The sequence below is a fragment of the Amblyomma americanum genome, chromosome 1, assembly GCF_052857255.1.
Source record: "Amblyomma americanum isolate KBUSLIRL-KWMA chromosome 1, ASM5285725v1, whole genome shotgun sequence".
Lineage (NCBI taxonomy): Eukaryota > Metazoa > Arthropoda > Arachnida > Ixodida > Ixodidae > Amblyomma > Amblyomma americanum.
In genome coordinates, this window is record NC_135497.1 from 52061464 (window position 1) to 52079662 (window position 18199).

An 18199-nucleotide genomic window follows, 5' to 3' on the forward strand; every position below is an offset into this window, starting at 1 on the left:
TTATGCAAGCCTTTTGGAGAGAGCGTTTAAAAAATTTTGCTGCACGGAACTTGCTGAAATGCATACCACTGGTTTCTCGACATCAAGAAATGCAGTAAGGGTAACGTTATCTCATTGTGCTTATGTAGTCTTACAGGCCTCAAGAGAAGAATTGTGTAAGGGTTTTAAATAGGAAGTTTGTAAAAGAAAAGTTGAAAATCATAAGCATGATTTCATTTCTGTATGGGATCCGTAGAATTTTGATGAAAGACTGTGTTGCTGCCGCTGCAGGGCAAGTTCTTGTTGCCCCCTGTGCGGTATCAGGACATGCACAAGATCTGCCTCATCATCGACTTAGACGAGACATTGGTCCATAGCTCAATCAAGGTGAGGTCCTCGTGCTTTGTGCTGGCTGTGCCCTGAGTGTGCCCCTTCGCAGCCCATCAGCAATGCCGACTTCGTGGTGCCAGTGGAGACTGGTGGCACAGTACACCAGGTGTATGTCCTGAAGAGGCCTTACGTGGACGAATTTTTGCAGCGAGTCGGCGATGCCTACGAATGTGTCTTATTCACAGCCAGCCTTGCAAAGGTACGGCCTTACACCTATGTTCTAGTTGCTAAATGGAGAAGATATTGCCGAGTCCGTGCAGGCAGTATTGTCTGCATTGACACTTGAAGGTCTTGGTGAATGGGGTAAAGGCTGTGTGCTTTGTTACTTAACTACAAAAGTCTTAGGCATGCAAATTAACTGCACAATTTTAGTGATTTAAACATTGTTGCAGGCGTGTGAATGTGAGGTGCCAATATTGCATGAGGAAGAAGTTATTGCAGTTTGACTGCGTCTGGGATATGGCATTGATTCTGGCAAAATGTGCTATCACAGTGATTAGCCCCCTTAGGGCTTAGGGTCCCTTATGACATGGCTTACGGTAAGCTGCCCGCAGTATGTAATGTCCACCGTGATCCAAATGCCTTTACTTAGGTTTTATCTTTGGCAGAAGCAGTGACGCGATGGCTGCGGAAGTCATGGGATCTTTTTGGCTGCATGTGGTTGTCTTTTCCCCTGGTTTGTTAAATTATCTTTCACTTCGAAAAATTATTAGACTAATAACATCCCAATAATTACCAGTACAGTGACAAAACAAGCTTTCTTCAGAGTGTGTGTGTGTGTGTGTGTGTGTGTGTGTGTGTGTGTGCGCGCGCGTGTGTGTGTGTGTTTGTGTGTGCGCGTGTGCGTGTGCGTGCGCGTGTGTGTGTGTGTGTGTGCGTGTGCGTGTGTGTGTGTGTGTGTGCACACACGCGCATAGTATTTTCTGGCCTCTAAGTCGCGCATAAGTGACACCATTGTGTAAGCTCTGAGTATTTGTTTGTTGGAGAAGGTGTTGAAATACACGCGTGTTGGCAGCTGCCATATACAGACTGTCCTCGAGCTCTGAAAAGTGTGCCTTCTTCCTGCAGCCTGTCTTTTTTTGTTGTCTTCATCGACTCGAGCGTTCTTACCGCGCACGAGTCCCAGACAAATTTTTTTCTCACATTGAGCTGTCTCCTTGCTATTCTGTTCCCGTTCTCTAGTGCATATTCACCGGTACGCATTTTGAATTTTGCGTTGTAGCTTCTTCCCCTTGCAGGCGGCGTCATGTTGAGCAAAAACAATGCACGATGTGTGTGAAGTGATACAAATGCAATGCTGAAATCAAAACTTTCAAGAATATGAGCGGACTAGATGCAGTGGTGGTGTGCGCTTTTTGCCTTTGCCACATTCAGTCTGGTTGTTTGCAAGATTGTTTTTCTACCTGTAGGATTGAATTTCGAATGCACAGTTTTAGCATAGCACAATCTGTGCAGGTGCGACCGGGCTGTGCAGAAACGGATCACGGTGCGCTAAAACTCTCTGATAACTTATTATTTTTCTCTTTTACACATCTTTTTTCTTCACTAACATAGTTACTGGGAATGACAAAAGGTGGTCCACGGTGGTGCGTCATTTTTTGTCATATATATCTTGCACCGCCAAAAAATCCAGAAAAAGAAAAGTGGCTTATACACCCAGACAGTGGCATGTATCTATGCGACTCCAAAGTGACCTTGGTCAATCGCAGCATGTCATGTGACATCGCAGTGAGAGTGTGAGCCATTAGCTCGAACTACTAAGTCTGGTAGTGTCATGATGAATAAACAGCGCAAAAGGAACACGAGGGACGGAAAGGAAACGACGCAGACAAGCGCTTATTGCCATGTTTTATAAAAAGCCGCATTTTGCTTCTAAAAGTGCACGAAAGCAGGCTATTGTTCAAAAATGCCAGGTGCTGTAGGTAGCGAGCTGTTTTTAATCTTTGTCTAATGCTGGTGCAGACCAGTGGCAGCACCAACCAATGCTTTCTAGATTTCAGTGGCATCCAAAAAAGCCTGCTTCAGCATGTTGTGTACTGTCTTCCTACCCTTTCTTCCAGCCTTCGTGGCTGCTCTGCACATGCTCTCTCTCTGCACATGCTCTGCACATGCACTGAGGAGGAGAGTGCCCCTTAAGTAGCAATGAACAACGGAAAATTAGTGATTAGAGGTTCGTTCTCTTGTCCTTTGCTAGTCAATGCTTCATAGAGGAGCATTTGCCAGCCATGCCAGAAGCGCATGGTGTGATATAAGGCACTGCTTCCCATTATTGGTGCCATATTGTGCGGAGTAAGCAAACAAAGACGTTCAAAGGGTTCCCATTGTGAAGCGAATGATGTGGCTGGCATTGGAATAGAGGTCTTATGCCAACATTCAGATTACATGGGCTTTGCAGGGGTCTTGAGCGGTGTCAGTTTTGCTTTTATGTGTAGTGAAAGATTAATCCAACCTAAATAGAGATTTGCTCAGGTTGGAAAATCGTGCACAGCCAGGTGACCTATCATAATTGCCTTCCCTAGGTGGCGTATCATAGCTATAGCATTCTGCTGCTCAGCATAAGCTTGCAGGTTTGCAGTCTGAGCTTGTCAACTCTGTTTTGTTGCCATTGCCAGTACTATGGTTTGAACTGGGTTGTTGCCAATAGATAGTGTGAATTTCAGCAAACAGGAATGCAATGCAAACAGGAGCCTGCTTGCATTCATTCTGCTTTCCCTTGTGATGCGGTGGCTGAGTGGCTCGGTGACTCGGCTGCTGAGCCGGAAGGCCTGGGTTCAATCCTGGCTGCAGCAGGCACTATTCAATGGAGACGAAAAGCAAAAAGGCGCCTGTGTGCTGTGCAATGTCAGCATGCGTTGAAGAATTCCAGGTGGTCTTAATTAGTCTGGCGTCCTCTACTGCGGTGTCCCTCATAGCTCATGTGTCGCTTCGGGGTGTTAACTTTTTCGCCACCGCGGAAATATGGACGATTTGGAGTGTACTGAAAGAAAATTTTTTTTTCACAAGAAGTGACAAACCCAGCGCATATTGGAACACATGAAATTGTAGCTTATTAGTTATTCTGAATAAAACAAAACAGCAGAGTCGTGCGTGCAAAAGTATGTGAATATTTATTAGTCAAATGTGGCAAAAAAGTATACAGAAAAAACAAAAAATTACCGGCTGCACTAAGCACGAACTTCATTAGAGGAAAACTGGAATATACAAACTGGTTCACCTGTTTATAGCTGTCTTTCCTCCAAGTTTCAGCTCTGAGGAAAAATTATTGCACTTTCCACAGCTGGTCAAGTCAGCGGTCGTGACTGTGGTGCCACTGTGAAAAGCAATACCGTGAATATGTGAATCAGAGGTAGACTTGAGAGGTGCTGCACATAACGTTTCATCTTTGTTCATGTTTTGTTCTTAATAGTAGAGCTTGCAGTTCCTTTATTTTTCCACTTTTTTTTGGTTGGTGACGAATGGATTCTATGGGAGGATTGGGGGCGTGGACTATTTATACTTCATCCATACTCTAAGATTTGTTGAATGAGCTGCTTCCTGAAAGCCAGCTGACCAAATTTGGCGTTTTAGGCAAGCTCTGGAACATCGGGATGGATGAACTTTCATTGGTGTCGTTCAAAAGCCAGGACACTTTCCAGGTCTTGCCAATAGATGCAGCCGCCACTGAATCCTCAGTGTCTGTTACGTGCAGAAAAATAACCAAAGCGAAAAACTGATTTTGGAGGAAAAACGCTAAGGCGCCCGTGTGCTGTGCGATGTCAGTGCACGTTAAAGATCCCCAGGTGGTCGAAATTATTCCGGAGCCCTCCGCTACGGCACCTCTCCTTCCTTTCTTCTTTCACTCCCTCCTTTATCCCTTCCCTTACGGCGCGGTCCAGGTGTCCAACGATATATGAGACAGATACTGCGCCATTTCCTTTCCCCCAAAAACCAATTATTATTATTATTATTATTATTAAATGTTATTTGATGGCTGAAGACCAGAATAGATGATTTCTGTATTCCAATAGAGATATAGTCGCGGCAGGTCAACAATTCCCATGTGTGTGATGATTCCAATGAACTTTGCCAACGGATTCACCTCTTTCCATGAGCCGTCACGCCTAGCGTATGTTCGCCTGTCCAAAAACTTCATCCAAGCATACTTATTAGTGTTTTCGTACAGAGTCTTCACCTCCTCCGTGAAGAACATCAAGAAGAAGCCGAGAGGTCGAGCGAATCTCCGAACGCCACTCCACAGCGATGCGCCGACATAAACACCTGGCCGTCATTTTGCTTGAAAAATGGGACGCGACCTTGAGCATTTGGCAAACTGTCTTGGCCGTATGTTGTGAAGGCCCGGAAACACCAAAAAATAAACCACTCTCATCAGTTACAAACTGCACGCACTGCAGAAAACAGAGCGAACGAAAACAAAACTTGCATGCGAATACACGCTGAAGTTCCAGGCCCCTGAGACGAAGTCTCGCTGTCGGAATCGGAATCGAACATTTGTACATCGTTGTCTGACTTATCACCGCTGCTTTCATCATAAAAACCGGAACCAACAGCAGCCGAAGCGCTCGGTGTCTGATTTCGTTTTCGAGGAGCTGGAGGCGACGCGGACGCCATGTTCGCCGGCTGACGCTGCTGCGGCCGTTCAAAGTTTCTTTTTTCATGGTGCCCCCTCATGTTCCAAACGAAAAACAAAAGCTGCAATTATGAACTTGGTTCCATAGAAACAACCTAGATGGCACAACGTGCCTGCAAGCGGCGAAATGAATTTTTGGAGGCTTTTTTAAATTGTCGATCAAATGTGCTGGTCGCCTATGGCGCGGTAGAGAAAGAGTTAAACTCCACAATTCTGCCCACGAAGACAAACCAAAGGCTATGTGAAATCCCGCACATTGCAAGTCAGAATGCATTCGTGATGGCTGTAGTGTGATTTTTCCTTCTCTCTCTCTGTGTGTGTGTGTGTGTGTGTGTGTGTGTGTGTGTGTGTGTGTGTGTGTGTGTGTGTGTGTGTGTGTGTGTGTGTGTGTGTGTGTGTGTGTGTGTGTGTGTGTGTGTGTGTGTGTGTGTGTGTGCGTGTGTGGGTGTGCGTGTGCGTGTGCGTGTGCGTGTGTGTGTGTGTGCGTGTGTGTGCGCGCGTGTGTGCGCGCGTGTGTGTGTGTGTGTGTGTGTGTGTGTTGTACTGCACTGTAAGTCCTGAGCCCAGAGCAGCATTCTGAGCTGTGAAGTAGTGTAGCTGCATAGTTTGTCGTGGTGTGGTTATGCTGAATTTGAAGGGGACCGCAGAATAGTTTCATATGTCAATAATCCTATATACAAAAATATGTTGATGTAGCATAAAGAAACCTTAGCAGATTTAATTTCATGCGATCATTACAGGCGATATTGTGAAGTGTAGCAGCCAGACAGACAAAAACTGCACAGACATGTTGAGCACCATGACTGACATCCATGTGAACTGAATGCATGTGTATGTAAAAAAAGCATGCTGCATCTAAATCAGTTTTGCGTGTCCCATTGTTTCCTCTATTTATTTAGTGCTTGTTTCTTCTTTTTATTTAGGGCTTATTCTGGAAGTGGCCACTAAGTGGACATATCCACTTTGGTCTACGCGTGTTGATTGGAACATGAAACACAGAGGTGATGGCGAGTGAGTCACAGAGATGGGCATCCTCACGAGGGCGAACCCTCATGAGGATTTCACTCGGTGAGGTGAGAGTGAGGGAGGAAGGACGGATGAAAATTCTTGTGGACAAGGGTGAGGAAGGAAAGACATGGTGAGGCTAGGGAAGGCAAAATTCACTATTTGAGGGCGAGGGTGGTGTCCCGAACCGTACTCCGGGCTAACGCTGTTGTCTGTGCTGCCCATTATGAATCCTCATTTAAAAGCGCGACTTCTTAGGGTGAAGATTCCTGGGGAGGGCGTAATTTCTGCACTCTGGAGGTACACCTGGCGAGCATTAATTGCAGGTGCAGCACACCTTCTCCGTCGGCACGATGTACTACACCGCCGAAAAAAGTGCTCTTCTAACTCAAACACCCTATATTTAAAAACTGTGTAAAGTATTCGAAGAAACACCTTGTATAGTGTGCCAGCAAGGGGCCACTGGCCGGGCCGTGCGATTGGCCGCCAGTCCAGCGGGAACCATAGTACCGCAGTCAACATTTTCATTATCAGCCCAGTGTCTGTCGGATGATCAGAGTGTAGAGTAAAACACGTAGAAATTATACCTAGTAAGGCTGTTGAATTTCCGAGTTCTTGGCCTTCTTTGCCGGAATGAAGTCTTTAAAGATTTCACAGAATTGGCTGCAGCGCAATAAATGCTTTTACGAAATTCCACTGTAAAATCAATCCCTGTTGGCAGCTTTGGTGTGCCGTTTTTCATTCACGCTTTGAGTAGTTCAGTAGAGTCATGTCATTTTTCTTTTTTCTATTTTCTCTGGAATTGCGGTGTAGGAAAGCGGTGCTGCAGTGTGGTAGGTAAAGGCGACCACTGTAGTCTTACCATGAAAACAAAGCAGGAGCTTAATCACCTTGGTCTGAATCATCGCTCGCTCGGTCTTGCATTGTACGGCGTGCTAAAAAAGAAAAGTCGTACTGGTTTTTAAATAACAGGATCATCTCTTGGTTTATTTTCTGTTTTTGGTGAGACGTGTGACCACAAAATCGTGCGCCTGATTATATGAACCAAATTTCTAGCAAGCATGGTAGGGAATTGACACTAACCGTTTGGGTAACACGTAGACGTGCAAGCAAAAAAATCACGGGTGGTTTAGCTTGTGGGTTAACCATGAATTATTGTGTGCTAGCACCATTAGTCCTGCTCTGCATGGTTTATCTTGACTTTCTATGTTGTTGCTTGGCCTGAAGATGCTTACTGTAGTTGATATATCATAAGATGTAAATTTGCGTGTTATTACATCATTTTAGACTTGCACTGCGGTGGAACTGGTCATTCTCTATATTCATAGATACCTGGAAGTTCCGATTCCGCTCCTGGAGCAGAGGTGCAGTGGTTAAGCTACATGACACTGCCCTGTGAAGGCAGGTGCTGCCATCAGTGGGGCTTGTGAGACCTGTGTTGTTCCTGAGTAACCTCTCTCGACTAATCTTTTAATTGAACTGCCAGGGTAGGCAGTTTAGTTCCAACCCGTGGGCAGCTTGTGATGACGTCACAATGTCACGTGACCAAAGTGGCCCACGTGCTAGAAGCAGGCTTCAGACAGACAGACAATCACTTTTCGGCGTATTGGAAGTCCTAGAGCACTAAAATGGCAACCACAGGAGTCATTCACTCCAGACTCGGGGAGTTAGTGATTGCTATTATTCAGCCCAAATGCTGCATTTTAGCGAGCCGTTTGATTTTCAAATAGCATCAATAATGTTTTATTTTAAGCGACCGCATTAGAGCCTCACTGCAGCGCAAAGCCGGCACCGCTCCGGGGGAAGAGACTAAAAAAATAAAAAAAATTAAAGCTGCGGGTTCGGGATTCGAAGCAGCGACGGCACTAAAAAATCAGTTCTGCTGGCCGCTGCTTCAGACCTGCTTCAGGTAAAAAGGAAATAAGGCACGACCAGTCATATTGAAACTGCTCAACTTCCGTGAAAAAATGTCAATATCACTATCGAGCCAATAATACAAAAACACCAAAATCAGCTCAAAATCTAAGCACCAAAAAGGCTCAAAACCATTAGCTGAGGATTTTTATAAACGAGTTAAGGAAATGCGGAAATAACTGTGGAAAAGCTCTGAACAAGAGAGGGAAGAGGGCTCCAAGCTTTAAAGCTAATCTCTGATAAGTTAAGCGTTGATAGAAAGAAATCAAACTGGCTCCGTACTAAGAGATCTCAGACCCTGACAATACTAAATGCTAATTGCAGAAGTGTCCTAAACAAGTCAACTGAGTTAGAGGCTGTTTTGCTTTTGTATGACACTGAAATAGCGGTTTTGACAAACTTAGCTTAACAATACAGTGTTTGACAGTGAGTTCGTTATCACTGGCTGCAGTTTGTACCGGAAGGATTGTGATGGTAGAAGTGGTGTTAGCATTCGGTTTAAATCATCCCTGCGACTTTTACCGGTGCCTGATGTACCCAATGTAGAGTGCATTTTTTGCACAACGTACTGTGGAAACGTTAGATATATTATTGGAGCAATGTACAGACCCCTCAGCTCTACCGTTTCCGTATTAGACGAACTGAAACAATATTTGTGCACAAATGTTAAAACCCGATAATCGTATTATGCTGTCAGGATATTTTAATTTGCCTGAAGTAGACAAATTTTCCAATTAAAAACCATGACCCCCAAGGTGAAGCTATGTTGGATATTGGTTTTTTCCTTCTACTTATTGCAAATTGTAAAAAAATACGATATTTCAGGGCAATTCTCAATCAATGCTCGACCTCCTTTTTTTCTAGCTGATCATTGCTGTCAAAACAAGTTGCCAGATAGCAGATGGAATATCGGACCACAAAGCTGTACTGCTCACTACTGGAGATGCTGCTTTAGATAAGAAACCTAAATATTCACCCTATCGAGTCTTTTCTTGAGCTTATCTCGAGATACATTATAAGTATCTTGGACTCTTGATCACTAATGACCTGTCCGACTGCTCGCACAAGAAACCGTAATTCTGCCGATACTTGACTATGCATGCTTTATTTGGGATCCTTTCACTAGAACTTACTCTAATAAGATAGAAATGGATTTGAACGTACGTCAGTGACAGAACCCGTTACTAAAGCGGGCTTGCCAACATTAACGCAAATAAACCGGGTGCCATGACTAAAATTCCTCTTTCAACCTATTAGCGGCCACTATAAGACAGGTCTCACGAAAGTAATTTCTTTTTCATCTGGTTATGCCACTGAGCAACGGCATAGCTGCACAGTAACGCCATTTACTACGCGTAATAACCGTTTAAAGTATTCTTTCCACGAACAGTAATTGAATGGAATGTCCTAACCAATGACCAAGTTTCAAACTCATGTATGCTGACATTTCTTTTCAGTATTTTTTAAAATGTGTTGTCTATGCTTATTTTCCAAATCTTTCAAGCTAGTTATTCCACTTTGTTCTTGTGTTCATTGCCTGCATTATTACGTTGTTTACTTATCTGTATCCCACCCTGCTAAACTCCCCAGTGGGGATTGCAGTAGATGGAATATATATATATATATATATATATATATATATATATATATATATATATATATATATATATATATATATATATATATATATATATATATATAACAATGTAATGTTAGAAGTGCAGTGCACATGTATGCATGCAGTACGTGCCAGAAGTAAAGGCAGAGTGATATTTTAGGCTCAACTGTTTCGGTTTTGTCTCGCGTATTAGCTCAAACAGCTCAGACACACGTACATGCACACACGCAACAGTATAAGCATCTAGCCTCTCGTCCAATTGTGCCTTCAGGGCTTGTCTTGTATGTATATTACTCAGTAATATCTCTAAGTTGCAGACTAGAAAATAGAACTTGAATTTTAAAATGACTGTTAGTGAGGGTGAGGGAGGGCCGACGATGTGAGGGTGACGGAGGGCTGGATAACTTTTCAAAATGAGGGCGAGGGTGAGGGACAGCTATGAATTCAAAAGTGAGGGTGAGGGAGGAAAAGTAGATATGAAGGCATTTGCCCACCTCTACATGTGACACATTATGACCAGTCTTTCCTGTTGCATCATCTCAGCTGAAGCTGCACTTGCCATTAGATCAATGATTGTAGTTAAAAGTGAATATTAAAAAAAAGTTGCTATAGGTGCAGCAACTGCTTATGATTTAAATTAAAGCATTTAAAAGCTGGAACAGGCGGCTATGCTTGATTTAAATTATGTGGGAGCCTCTACGCGATTGATACGTTCTGATGTTTCCTTTTAAAGCCACACCTATTCTTTAGATATGTATGCTTAGTGGACACTTCCAGAATGCAGCTCCTGATGTCAGGCATGCTTTATTAGTGGTTTCTTTCCAAAATAGTGGCAAAATTATATTTTTATAGCTTAAGATTGTAGGCTGTGTCTCTTGGGAAATCTTTTCTTTCCAAAGTTTATTTTCAATTTCCTGTCTCTTGCATCACACATGAACACAGAGCAATCTGCAGAGCAGCTGCTCTTCCTTCAACTACTACAGTCGAGTCTACTTATAACAATATTTAAGTGCCACGAAATTTCCATTGTTATAACCAATAATTGTTTTAAATGGGTTGCACGAACAAAAGCATAACTGCAAACAGGGATCACGGATAGCAATTGACATGCGAGCTCCGCCGAGGCATCGTTTTGATGGCCTCGAAAGGGGCCTTGTAAAAAATACGAGAAGGTTGGCGCGGCCACCTCTCAGCTTGAGAAATCTCGAAGAAACGCTGGGGTGAAATCGCCACGAGCATCTTGCCATGTACTTATCACTGGCTTGCACTAGAAAACCGCATGTACGTAAGCCTTGCTTACCTCACGCGAAGCTTGCAGACATCCTTCTCCATGGCGCTCTCTTTGAAGCGTTGTATCCAGCCGCCACCTGGCTGGAGGTCCACATTGTTAATCAGCAGGGCAAACTGCTTTGCCTTTGTGGCCAGAATCGGCCCGGTGATAGGCAAGTTCTGGGCACAGGCACCAAGAGACCACTCGTAGAGGGCATCCTCCACCGTCTTATAGGCACCTTGTTGAACACGTTTGCGCCCATCGTCAGCCAGCACTTTAACTTCTCAGCGGAGCGGATTACCGTGGGCTGTGATAGTACGTAGTTCTTAACCAAGTCACACACTTTCTTAGTCTTTGTAGCCATTCACGGTACTGCACTTAGTCTCCAAATCGATAGTTGTGCGCTTTCTTTTCACCATAGCATCGTCCGATAATCAGCGGGTGGATCAGCCATCTTCCGTTTCTGTGGCTATTCAAACGAGAGGGAGAAACCACGTGGCCAGGAACGACGAATCAACTAACACTAACTACCAAATCCGTTGGAAAAACTGCGCAGAATGAGGGGTGAGTGAGCAGATCAGCGCTGTTGGCACTTTGGCGAGGTCCATTTGTGTTTCGGAGGCTGGCTCGGCGTAGAGCTATGGGCGCAGTCTATTTGTGTCCGGAGGGGCAGAAGGGCAACGGGAGTGAGGTGCGCGAGGCTGGTGATGCGGAGAAAGCAGGAAAACAGGTTCTACTGTGTGAGTGCACGGGGAGGGTGCAGTGGCTGGAATTTTTTTTCTTTTCAAGGATTTCGCATTTCATTACCTTTTGGCACGAGCACTCAGGAGCCAAAGTTCATCGTTATAACCGATAATGCGGCATGGGGGCATTGTAGTAAGCGGGTTATTTTACCATAGAAAACATAAAAATTGGACGGGGCAGCAGCTTTTCATTGTTGTAACCGATATATTGTTAAAACTGGGGTCGTTATAAGTGGGTTCGACTGTACATGAGCATAAATTTCAACTTCCGATACGTGTTTGTGAGTGAAGCTTGTATGTTGCATCTTACTGAGAATCACCGCAATCGCTGTCTGAAATGTCTTTCTTTATCTGTGATCTATTTTCTTTGTCTCATGGGTTCATTTAGAAGTGAGTAATGCACAGTGCTTACAAGTAACATAGAAGACTAAAAATTTGTAGCTTTGCGTTGGAGTCCGATGCAATAAATCGTAGGCAGCATACCTTCCTAGTAGTTGAGCAGCTATAAGTGCCCAATGCTGCTCCTGAGGAACGCCCCGCCCCTTCTTGCTCTTTGGTAACACATTTACAGTGCATTGCTAGGCTATTTATATGCCATTCGCAGGTTCTCTTTTCTGATGTGATTGAAATAAGATGTTTGGAGCCGTGCAGTGACCGGCTTTCATGCTAGCTTGATATCGCTCGCTATGTGCGACGGTTGCTCAACTGACCTCATTCAGCGCATCTTTTGAAGGCTGAGGCTGAATTCAGTCTGTGTCTTAGTTGTAGAGTTTAAGTGGCCTTGCCTTACAGTAGATGGCAACAGGTTGGTCAACACAGTTGTAGTGTGCGAGAAAAAAGTGCCTATTTCAGCTGTTGCTTCTGAGTAGCACTGGGCATTATTGGGTTAAGGACTGCATTGAGCAGTTGAAATTGAAACCATGTAAAACTGAAGAACAGAAGGTGAGTAGCGCAAGTTGCAGAACGACCTCAAATCTTGGGTGGTACATGTAATGTGGAAAACAGAGAGGTGATGCCCTGGAAAGTAACTTTGCTAGGAGCTAAGAGGTGGCGGCACTGAAGCTCCCCTTGTGACTAATTCGGGCACCCATCATTGGTCTCCCCACTCCGCGGCACGCGGCAAGCCGCTGAAAATGGCTCCTCGCCCCAATCCTTTGCGCGCCGGGTTTTGCGGCAAGCAGCTTTCCGCCGCCGGCGTGCTGCGCGTGTTTTGCTTGTCAATGTGTCCGTACCTTAAAGGGAACCACAATGGTGCAGCAGAGAGACTTGGGGAGGTGCAATTAGGAAAGTTTTGAGGGAGGGTGGTCATGCAGAAAATTGGAGGTTATTGGGATAGGCCTTTGTCCTGTAGGGAGCGTAACCCGACTGGTGCTGCTTCTTATGTGTGCTTACAGTATGCCGATCCTGTGGCGGACCAACTGGACAAGTGGGGTGTCTTCCGGGCGCGGTTATTCCGGGAGTCATGCGTCTTCCACCGGGGAAACTACGTCAAGGTACAAACCTGTTGGAAATTTTGTGCTTTCTCTACCGTGACTCTCATCGGACAGTGGCTATCCTCTAATGTGGTTTAGTTGGGCATGGGAAGGCGAAATTGGTGGTGGATACTTAGCTTTCTGTATAACCAAGCAATGAATATGGATGTACTATCAGCAAGAAATGAAATTCGAACAATACAGTTCAGCTACAGACAGCAAAATAAGAAGCTCTTAGCTAGGGGAAGTTTACTACTAGCGGAGGGTAATTTCACTTCGAAGGTTCGAAGACTCTAGCGGAGGGTAATCTCACTTCAAAGGTGCAAAGACTCTTTAACAGAAGTGTTAATCAACCTCGCTTGTATTTGCTCTCCAGGAGCTAATATTTCGGTGTTTTTGTGTTGACGCTTGTTTTATTTTTGTGTTTCATTCATTGCTGATAGTACAAAGAGGGTGGCTTCACCTCCACCACTTAAAGATGTGGTAGCACATGGCTCATGGGTGTCGCTTGTTAACGTGCCAATCTCTCATTTACTTGCTACCATTTCAGAGATGGGTCACTGAAGCAGTCCTCGGGAGGAGAATTTTCTGTTTGTTGCCATGAATGTCAGCGCTAGCAGCAGCTGTGTAAGGATTCAGAGTAGCTCAGTCTTGTTATGGAATGAAATCTTCGTGGTGAGCGGATTCTGACGAGCGAGCTTGTGGTGCCAGGAAGATGAGACAGCAGTGCCAGATTCGACAAGTGCATGCCTGGGGATCTGAAGCTGCTGGATGCAAGAGACTGGCGGACCATGATGATGCCACTTAGACATCTGAGCATAAAGTCAGCGTCAGCCGAATTGTCCTTGCATGTTCAGTCTGTGATGAACACTCTAGATGCCCCAAATTTTATTGGTAGCTACAGTGCAATCCACTTATAATGAAATTGAAAAAAAAAGAAAAAACAAAAAAACAATCACATCTGGATTCGATTATATCTGGACCGGTGTAAAAAAAAGCAAAAAGAACACACCCATATATTCCCCCATGAATGCAAGTGTTACCCAATGCATGTAGCCACCACAAGTGGCGCTTCTGTCAAGGATGCACAGTGTCTTTGCACCCTGCCAAGCGATCCACCCCTGCCTGAGCACCCTTCAATAGATAAACTCCCTGATGTAATTGGCCCACAGCACCTTGCGCGCTGCCAAACCTGTGCTGCGGACAGCGCAAAAAGGAGGAACTGCAGGTGGAACTTCAAGTCAAGGAAAGCGCAGTCTTGCTTATACTAAAGATTTTTGGTCTGGGGCACTGTTGGGAAAAAAAAGTGCAGTCTCCGAGAGGCTCTGAACAACAGGTTGTTTTCATCTGAAACAGTGGTTGGTCTTTGGTTTTCCTATCCTCCCCTCAGTCTCACTTTCTTATCCCTTCTCTTAACTTTCCTGTCTCGTGCCCACTTCTTGGCTTTCCTTTCTTTTCCTGGCGGCTAGGGTTAACCCTGTGTGGCTAACTATCGTGTTTTACGCCTTATTTGGTTATGCGCTCAAACCTGCATACATTGAAGGGGAGCAGAAAGTTGGGCTAGTTGGTTGAAATGCATACTGAAGAAGTTGGCGCGGAAAAACGAGGACAAGCGAGACAAACAAAGACGAGCGCTGCATACATTGAACTTGCAAAAATATGCATGCGAGTTCGATATAACATATAATTTGATATGAAAGTGGCAGTAAGTTTAACATCGTACAAGCATAGTGAGATGAAAAAAATGAATTTCTTTGATAGCCACTTGTTATGCGGAGATTGTTGAGCAAAATAGCCATGAATTTCTTTTTTCTTCATGTTTATTGCCTCGGAGAGAACACATTTTTAAATGTTTATCAGTGGACTCCGAACAGCTGAGACCGCAGTTTTCTATCGACGCACATTAATGACGAACCATGCTGAGCGCACGGAGCACGTCGAAGCACGGGGGCATACGTTCTTTTAAGTCCTCATCACAATTCGCTTCAGTGGTGTTTTTGTTATCCGCGACGTCTGCAATGATGTCGTTGTCCGGAAGCTGTCCCGCGGTCTCTGTGTCGTCGTCCGTAGAGACGATGTCGCCTGCGGCTGCCCGTCGCAAATAACACCAGCAACAGCTGGTTCCACAAATCGAGACTTGCGACACCTTCATCAAGTTCACCCGACAAAGAATTTGCTTCGTCTTCTCCGGGAGAGCAGAGACCAAAAAGCTGGAAGCAGATCTGTATAGTTTCCTTTACATCATTCCACGGCCCACTTAGAACAGATAGGGTGCCTAAGACTTCGATTTTTGGGTCTCTTCTTGTCCTCTGGTTCTGCAGGGGCCGTTCAATCAGATGTTTCCTAAAACCAATCTTCATCACGTGGATTATCTCCTGGTCCAAGGGTTGAAGCACCGATGTTGCGTTCGGTGGCAGGAAGCGAAGTGCAATGTTGCTTAGCGCTGCAGCGGTGGAAACAGATTCATAGCGACCTTGGCCTCTCAAGTCGTCGTTCCAAGGTCTTAGCCATTTGGCGAAAAAGTTCGCGGGTTATCCACGCTCTTTGATTGGACCTGTGGGTTGCCAGCACCGGAAGCACATTCTTCAAGCATCGTAGAGACTAGAGACGTGTTTTTTCCGATCACAAGTGGTCAAAACTTCGTTGACCCATCCATGTTGGTGGCGAACAACTTTGGATTTCTTCTCACCTTGTTCAACTCGCTTGATTATTTCTAGTTTCATGGAAAACGGGAAGTTCTGCTGTTTCGTGGCTGCCATCGCGCATGCACACAGACAACAAAAAACGTGAGAAATTCCCACTGGCACACAATGCACCGAACGTGTGAACTGCATCACAACGCGGGTACAACTGACTCAACGTGCTGAAGACACTTATTCTAGGGCTGTGTTCAGAGTTTGTGTCAGAATAAAAAGCGCCACAATCTGTCACAGTGGCCGCACCTGATTGGTCAAAACGCCAGAAGCGGATGTCTGTTCAGATGTCTGTTCATTTGAGATTGTGAGCAGCGGCAGGATGTCACTGCATTGTGATTGCAGCAGGGAAACTTCCAACGGCTCTTTTGCTCTTTTCCAACAAATGGAACGAGACCAATGCGAGAGAAGAAACATGCAGCCACAAGTTGAGTTGCCCATCGGATTCCACTGTAAAGGGGTAATATAGAAAGTTCTTTATTTGCCCAGTGGACTTCAACAAATAGAAACAATTGCTCAGATACCTTTTTCTGCACCGTAAAGGCCGGAGGTGTACTTAAAGAAGAAAATATTGTACACAACTAAGCATGGCTTTTCAGGGAAAGAAGGCGGCCGCTACAGCCGTCGATCGGCAATGGTGAATACAAGATAGCTAGCTTGTTCGTACAACACTGCGTTTTACATTTATCTTGAGGGTAAAAGGGAACAGAGAGGAAAATTTGTGGCATGCACTCACTCTCTGCAGAATGCGCGCTCCGTGCCGTGTTGAACCAAGATGCCGTGACGAATTGCCACCTGCAACATCGCTGAACATGAGTTGCTGCAGACGGTAATTTACGCTTTTCATTCCTTTATGCAGGCACTCCAAGAACCGCGAGATGCCGCTGATAGGTTTTTAATTTTTCTGCTGCCTATATATAAAAGGGATGAGCTAAAAAAAATCTTGCTGTGTTTCTCTTCATAGATGCGTTGGGAGACTTCGCAGACGAAGTTTTCATATGTTCGCCACGGTACGAAGTGCAGGCATGCCCAGACTGACTCCTGATAACTAACTTGCAAGCTAACTCGTGAGCTCAATGCAGAGCCACACCACCGCGGCTGCCGAAAAACCACCTCTGGCATGTAAAATGCGTCGGTGTAGCAGCACGTCGCTGGCGACTGATCATCCGCGCACATGAGTGGTTTCACGCTGCAGACATTACACATGGGCATGATGCAGGTTGCTTAAACAGCTAATAGAGAGTTCTAGAATAGGAAATGCACATTTGCGTGCAGTAAACGCAAGTATTTTGCCGGTCAATATGATTTATGTTACATCATCCAATATACGCAGGCGAGATAACTCCAGTGATAGTGGTGCCATCCGGTTTGAATGAAGAGAACAATTTCTACAACAAACCGGTGCTCGTTAGGCCAAGAAGGTACCGAATCGTCCAGCAAAATAAAAAAAAACAGGCCAAATTTATCGGCCATCCAATTTGTTTAGGCAAAGTAAGATGAAGCGAAAATTCCGTACCCAGTTTATAGCCAGTTCACGGGCCGAAAAACGCAGTAACTCCGAAGAGTTCACTCCGAAGCGAGAGGCTCCACTTCAGAGCGCACCGCCATGTTGTCTGTCTTCGAGCATCTGCTGCTGGAAGAGCATACGCTATGTGTCTGACGTCACCGTCAGACCACTTCGACCCTTTTCGCTGCATCCGAACCACCACATCCGCTTCCGGCATTTCAACCAATCGTGTAGCCGCTACGGCAGATTATGACTCTTTTTATTATGACACAAACTCTGAATATGGACCCTGGTTGGCTGGGTACGCGCCCAGTGCCTACATCACGGAAAATCCACGTCATCATTGGTCTGCGCGTGCTACGTAGCACCAATAGCACCCACAAGTCCATGCAGGAAAGCTAACCTTCGGAGATGTGCTGAGGGAGAGCCAGCTTCTTGAGTCGCCCGGTATTGCCCGAAGTTCGATCTATCGGATGTGACTGCTAATTTTTGGACGATATAGCCATACATTTTGCTATTTGCCTCAAAACACGACAAATCTACACTTTCAGTGTAAACGGGCAAAAATAGTTCACATGATAAACAAATGAGAAAGATTTCTCATTGGATAAATGCTGCCTTTCCATTCGTCTTTCTCTCTCTCTCTCCTAGTGGCTGCTGTTGGAACCGTAGGTGGGCCACTCGCTGCGGCTTCCCGCTTCCACTGCAAGTTTGACAAAGATGCGCATGCGTCATTTGCTGCCCGTGGGCATACTGTACAGTTAATTTTGCAGCGAAAGCATGCGCAAGGGAATCGCGCTGCATGAGAGTGGACATGTTGCTGATGTTACATCGCAGAGGGATGGTAATGTTTGCCACGGGCGAGCATCGCTGGCCCTTGATAGATGAGCAGCTGATCATAGTATGTCGTCTCTGCTGACAGGCATTTATCCAATGAGAAATCTTTCTCGTTTGTCACGTGAACTATTTTCACCTGTTTAC

General features: G+C 45.2%; 1 protein-coding gene across 2 annotated transcripts in view; it reads left to right on the forward strand.

Annotated features, from left to right (window-relative positions):
* Positions 1–18199, forward strand: part of LOC144132736 (carboxy-terminal domain RNA polymerase II polypeptide A small phosphatase 1-like) — a 62187-nt gene that overhangs the window by 13999 nt on the left and 29989 nt on the right. The window contains exons 4-6 of one of the 2 annotated variants that reach the window (XM_077665360.1): positions 250–366; positions 419–568; positions 12941–13039. In XM_077665360.1, the coding sequence (XP_077521486.1) occupies positions 250–366; positions 419–568; positions 12941–13039 (366 nt within the window). The remainder of the gene's footprint in view (positions 1–249; positions 367–418; positions 569–12940; positions 13040–18199) is intronic. The other variant, XM_077665350.1, reaches the window with a different exon arrangement.